Below are 6,524 nucleotides of genomic sequence, written 5' to 3' on the forward strand. Positions count from 1 at the left end.
CATTCATTCATTCATTTATTTATTCATTTTCAGGCACAACAAATACCTATATTGAACATAAAATACACAAAACAAAAAACAAAACTTGCCTGAAAAAGGAGTGGGACGAAGAAAACTTATTAAATCCCACCCCTATACTCACTCATCAACAAAAAAAAAACAATAAACTTCCCGCAGCTACGCCCATCATTGCATACAGACCCATCAACAGCCCCGGGCAGATACAAGCATCTAAGCGGCAGCTCGCAACCAACAATTAGAGCCTTCATAACTGAATACAGAATATATAAATTATAAATTGCATTACCACAGGTAACAGGCAGTAATAACTACAAGTAACAGACACACATACATATACATACATATATATCTACACACACAAGTACATATATGTACATACATACGCACACTTTATTTTTTATTTTTTATTTTGGAATCCATACCAGCAATGGTAAGAGGACAGACATTACAGAGCACACTAAAACCCATCATTGAGTATACTGTGACCAGACCAACTGTTTGTAGAGAAATTTAAATCTATGAATATTTTTGCATTGTTTCAATTGTAAACTCAGACTGTTCCAGATTTTCACACCACATACAGACACACAAAAGCCTTTACGGGTTGTTCGAGTTCTGGGTAATTTGAATTCTCCAAAGCCTCTCACATTATAAACCTTTTCTCGAATTTCAATCTAGTTTGTAAATTTGCCGGTAAAAGTTTAGTAAAAGCTTTATACAAAATTATGGATGTATTGTAATTAACCAGATCCTGGAATTTAAGTAACTTTGCCTGAAGAAAGAATTTGTGAGTATGATCTAGATAACCAGCCTTGTGAATAATACGCAGTGCTCGTTTCTGTACTGTGACTAATGGATTAGTTGTATTTTTATATGTATTTCCCCACACTTCCACACAATATGTAAGATATGGAAGAACCAGGGTACAGTACAGAGTACGAAGTGCATCTTTATCAAGGAATTGTTTCACTTTGTTCAAAACTGCGAGGCTTCTGGAAATTTTGGTTTTTATGTGTCTGACGTGGGGTTTCCATGAAATTTTGTTATCAATTATAACTCCCAAAAATTTGTTTTCACTCACATTATCAATTGGTACACCTTCAATGATAATTGGTAATTCTATATTATATTTTAAATTACCAAAAAACATTGCTTTAGTTTTATTTATATTTAATGATAATTTATTTATGTCCATCCATTTTTTTATTAATTTTAGCTCCCTGTTTACAGTCATTACAAGATCAGTATAATCATCGCTACTGAAAAATATGTTGGTGTCATCTGCGAACAGTATGAGTTTAAGTACTTGAGAAACATCAAAAATATAATTTATGTATACATTGAAAAGTTTTGGTCCCAACACTGACCCTTGGGGAACACCACATGTAATACCAAGTTTCTCTGAATGGTAATGCCCTATGCTAACATAATGTTCCCGACCTGTTAGGTAACTTTTTAACCAGTTACCAGCTTTCCCTCGAATACCATATCTTTCCAATTTATCCAGTAAAATTGAGTGATTGATTGTGTCGAAGGCCTTTTTGAGGTCAACAAAAATACCAACTGCATATTTATTTTTATCCAGTGTATCAGTAATTTCTTCTACTGCCTCAATTATCGCCATTGAAGTGGTTCTTTGCGTTCTGAAACCATACTGACCAACATTTATTATTTGATGTTTTTCAAGGAATTTTTCTAATCTTGAATTAAAAAGTTTTTCTAGAATTTTTGAGAATTGAGGCAGTAGAGAAATAGGCCTATAATTGGTAAAACTGTGTTTGTCATTACTTTTATATAGTGGTATTACTTTCGCAATTTTCATTTTTTTTGGAAAACAACCGGACTGAAATGATAAATTACAGATATATGTTAAGGGACTAGCAATATTCAGAATAACCTGTTTAACTACAGACATATTTATGTCATGATAATCCATTGAAGACTTACTTTTACATTTTAATGTGATATTTATTACTTCTTGCTCATTTGTAGCTGAGAGGAACAGTGAAAAGGGATTTGATTTTATATTACTGATATTTTCATTTTTATGACACGGGATGTCTGCTGCTAGTTCAGGGCCAACATTTATGAAGAATTTATTGAACCCATCAACAATATTACTCATGTTGTGATTTTCACCATTTGCATCAGTAAAATATTCAGGATATGATGTTCCAGAAGATCCTTGTTTAATTAAGTTGTTTAACACATCCCAAGTTCCTTTTATATTGTTTTTATTTTCATATAATCTTCTTCTATAATAAAGTTGTTTGCTCGTTCTTATAATATCAGTCAATTTATTTCTATATGCTTTATATCTTTGTTCCACTTCTTTTGTTTTTACTTTGATAAACTGTTTATACAGATTGTTTTTCTTTTTGCAAGCATTAATAATTCCTTTTGTGAGCCAAGGACTTTTTATCTTTTTTTTCTTTGTCATGTGTTCGTTTACAGGACAATGTTTATTGTACCACATAGTAAAAATATCTAGAAAATTATCATAAGCCTTGTCCACATCTGACTCTTCATACACCGAACTCCAATCTTGTTGTGCTAAATCGAAATTGAAGGCATGAATTGCTTCTTCATTTATTGTTCGCTTTGCTATCATGATCTTGGTATCTATTTTTTTTAAATCACAGTCACACAAAGTAAAAACTGGTAAGTGGTCAGTTATATCACAGACAAGCAGACCACTATTAATTTGGAAATCCATGACATTAGTAAAAATGTTGTCAATAATAGTGGCGCTATGTGATGTTATTCTGCTTGGCTTTGTTATTGTTGGATATAGTGATAAGCTGTACATTGTGTCAGTAAAGTCATCAATGGCTTTTAACCTTGTTGGATTTAGCAAATCAATGTTAAAATCACCACAGATAAATAGTAATTTTTGGTTCACCGAAGCAAACGTTTTTTCTATCCATTCATTAAAAGTGTCAATACTTGAACTGGGTGTCCGATATATACAACTTATTATAACATTTCTCTTTTTTTCATTCATAATCTCAATAGTCAAACATTCCAAAATTCCATCAATAGCCATAGACATAGTTGTTACAACATTATATTTTATAGAGTTATGAACATATATAGCAACCCCGCCGCCCGCCTTATTTAATCTATTCATGTATTTTAAATCATATCCATTCAAACAAAAATCTATTCCTTTATCGACATTGAACCAAGTTTCAGTGATGGCTATAATACTAAAGGGGCGAGAAAATTGTTGCAAATAGTCCTTAATGAAATCAAAATTAGAGTACATACTTCTGCTGTTAAAGTGAATTAATGAGAGCTTCCCGTCTAGGTTAATTTCTTTTTCATATTGTTCCTGAGTGAAATAATTACAATTTTTAACAAAAGAAGAGAGAAAGTTACTTTCAGAATCTATTTCTGGATCTATTATATTATGCTCCTTATATTCACAATCTAGATCAATTACTTTCTGTTGAAGAACTAATTTCAACGTGTCCATGTCATTTCCTGGTGTAATTGATACATTGGTGTCAGTTATACTTGTCCAGATCCTCCATGTTCCTCACTATCAGTACTTTTGCCTCTTCTGGTGTCCCGTTTAGCTTAATGAAAATAATGTAATATTAGTAATAGCCACTAAAACCTATCAATGGTGTAAAACACAATTATTCAAAAGATATACTTTTTAGATTTTTAAAAAAAAAACATAGTAAAACTTTAGCTGCAATGTTTCAAGCCAGATTATATAAAACTGGCCATCTAATTAGCATAACTCATTTCTAATGTCGTGGATTTATTATTACTAAAAAAAGATTGCACAACAGTAAATTAAAATTTTCTGCAATATGTGAAGCATGAAATACAAAAAAGTTCTTCTTTTTTTTTAAATAGTAAAAAATCAAAGAGAATGTTTTATGCAGATGTAGACAAGAGGTTTATCCTCATTCATCCAGCAGGGGGCGCCCATCAATTGTCAGGAACTCTCAGTGTCTGTAGATTAAGGAATGAATAAATAATAAGTATACAGATAAGAGAAGTTAAGTCTCTCTATATAAATCTGAGAAGCAAATCATTTGAGATGTAATTATTTTCACCTATTATTCTTTTAAGGCGAACTCGGTTTCAAAGCACTTCTTTGTTGCAGGTTCCACACAGACAGCCGAAGAGCCCGTTGATCATCTGTATGGCACAGAGGATCACCTGCAGGCAGCTTGTGGCCAGCAGAGTGCCGAACAGTCCAAGGTTAAACTGCACAATGTTCTTGGGCTCTGTGCATAAGCTCCACAATTTATCGTTCTTCAGGTAGTTGTTGTCACTGTGCAAGACAGGAGATTTATAAATGACTAAGAATTAAGAAACATATCAAACGTGTCCTGAGGAAGTCACTCCTGTGCTTTTTTTTTACCCTGTGAGTTCTTTAAAAGGCGTTGTCCAGATCAGTACAGTTTTGCAGAGAGGCCCATTCTGCAAACCAAGTGCTGCAACAATTAAACTGTACAGGCCTCCAGCAACACCCACTGCAGCAAATGCAATTGATAAGAACATCTGCAGAGAGAGTAAATGATAAAGGTCAAATGCAATCATGATACAGTTTAAAGACACAACTCCCCCCCTGTTGATAAATGAAACATTTATCAACTCTGTTTAGTTTTCCCATAGACTACAGATCTCCTTAAAATTAAGTACAGGCTAAACCAAACATAACAAAAACAGGTTTGCTGGTACTGTGTTAAGTCACTTTTTCTATTTCTGTTGCAGGCTTAATTTTTACAATGTAATCATAGCTTAACTCTATCAACAAAAAGGCCTTCGCTGGATTGCTGTACGTTTGAAGTTTTGTTTTTTATTAAAATGCATTTCTGTACCACTAAGTCCAAAAACATTTCAGTGAGCCTTTTCCTGTGTCTTCAACCTTTAAACATTCTCTCGAGATCAAGAAAGGAGACTCTGCAAACAACATGATGTCTAATTAAATTAGGATGACATCTAAGTAAATTAGGAACCTAAAAAGACATGCTGTTGTGGCTTGCAAATTGCAGCGAATTTGGCTTCTTTTTTTTGGCTTCACTTGAATTTAGCCTCAGTACAAAAGTGGAGAAAATAAAGATTGAACTATACAAGGAATTTTTATAAAATAATCATCACTTTGGGCCAGTTTGTATGACACACATTGGAGTGACCTTGTGGCATATACTTTAACATTTCAGGTCAATAGCTATTTGTATTTCCACTGATCTTACTGATGTTATTTTTAACTATTTACTGACAATTTGCAGAGTTCAAATCTCCTTTCAGTGAAGATTGCATATGATGCATTAATCATTAAACTTAATCAAGCCTCCCTAATCGACCACTTGCAACATCTTATTGTACTCATGTCTGACTCACCCCACAGCGATTTCCACAGCAACCCTGTTTACCAGTTAAATGAATGTACAATGCTGGTAGCAACACCTGTAGAAGGACAAAGGAGGTGATAGGACATAATATTCAGTCGGATATTAGTGGAATATTTAAAAGACTCTTTAAACATGCAAACATGAGCCTTCATTCGTGTTTTGAGAAGCAGTGCGCACCAAGTGCATTCTGACTTTTCAACCTTGCAAATATACAGAATAAAAATGTTTAATTTCTGCAACAGACTGAAAAATAAAAAAAAAGACCACTCACCATTACACCCCCTCCAATGAGTCCCCCCATGTATTTCACCTCCTCGGTAATATGTCCGTCTTTGGCATAAGTGACGTCCCCATCAGGGAAGAACAGCACGATGTTACAGATGATAGATATGACTACTAGTGGGTACAGAGCAACAGCAATAAAACGGGAACATTTTCCAGTGCACATGTCTGCAGATGGAGAAAGTTACTAACTTGGTAGCAAAGTTTGAGCTCAGATGATTCTTGCTTGTCGAAAGAGGCTCCACTCCAATGTGACTGGGGAAGAAAAAGCAGCCAGTGGGAGGGAGGTTAGGATGTGGGAGGTGTAGTGAAAACCAGTGACAGAAAAGATATGGGATAGGCTGCGGAAGGATGTGTGACTCACCCTGTGGAATTATAGAGACACAAGCCTTGTGTTGTTCACTCGCTGGCATGATTAGATAACGACGTTGTTTGGTCAACTTTATAACTACACACTGGTCCTCTTATTGACACATGTTGGTGCCGAGCATGTCACTGCTGAGAAATAAGCTGCATGATCAGAGTTCCAAAATGCTTATTGGGATTAAATACAAGCAAGTTTCTTGTACATTGCTTGAATGCACAACTAGATTAGTGTGAGACACATGTTTATATGTCAGAACCCAGCTCAGAGTATGTGACAAGAAATATGGAGCCCACACATAGACTTAGGCTAACGATACCAAAAATGGCTTATCCTCCCAGGACCTGGTGTGTGCACATCACATTTTGGGTTATTTAGACCAAAATACTCAATTTTGCTCTACATGGCCTGAGATCCACTTATGAGGACGTTATACTGCTACTATTCTATTGAAATTTTAAATGAATATCCTCATATGT

General features: G+C 34.5%; 1 protein-coding gene across 1 annotated transcript; it reads right to left on the minus strand.

Moving 5' to 3' along the window:
- Positions 1–3,431: 3,431 nt before the first annotated feature.
- Positions 3,432–5,926, minus strand: LOC146624042 (transmembrane 4 L6 family member 5-like). Its single transcript, XM_085363631.1, has 5 exons — positions 5,671–5,926; positions 5,389–5,454; positions 4,406–4,545; positions 4,095–4,315; positions 3,432–3,990 (listed from the first exon to the last, which is right to left on the minus strand). Exons 1-4 carry the CDS (start codon positions 5,845–5,847, stop codon positions 4,123–4,125), a joined length of 576 nt encoding a protein of 191 aa, XP_085219757.1. The 5' UTR covers positions 5,848–5,926; the 3' UTR covers positions 3,432–3,990; positions 4,095–4,122.
- Positions 5,927–6,524: the final 598 nt, after the last annotated feature.

This window comes from Diplotaxodon limnothrissa, linkage group LG10 (assembly GCF_057381915.1).
Source record: "Diplotaxodon limnothrissa isolate DT_005_m linkage group LG10, D_limnothrissa_male_GT1.1, whole genome shotgun sequence".
Lineage (NCBI taxonomy): Eukaryota > Metazoa > Chordata > Actinopteri > Cichliformes > Cichlidae > Diplotaxodon > Diplotaxodon limnothrissa.

What these genes read in the sequence shown, in the direction of transcription:
- LOC146624042 (XM_085363631.1), bottom strand. Translation starts at nt 5,847, where the DNA reads ATGTGCACTGGAAAATGTTCCCGTTTTATTGCTGTTGCTCTGTACCCA. An exon ending in TCATTGGAGGGGGTGTAATG is followed by an intron (nt 5,455 to 5,670) that starts GTGAGTGGTCTT and finishes GTCCTTCTACAG; the next exon opens with GTGTTGCTACCAGCATTGTA. An exon ending in CCTTTTAAAGAACTCACAGG is followed by an intron (nt 4,316 to 4,405) that starts GTAAAAAAAAAG and finishes TGTCTTGCACAG; the next exon opens with TGACAACAACTACCTGAAGA.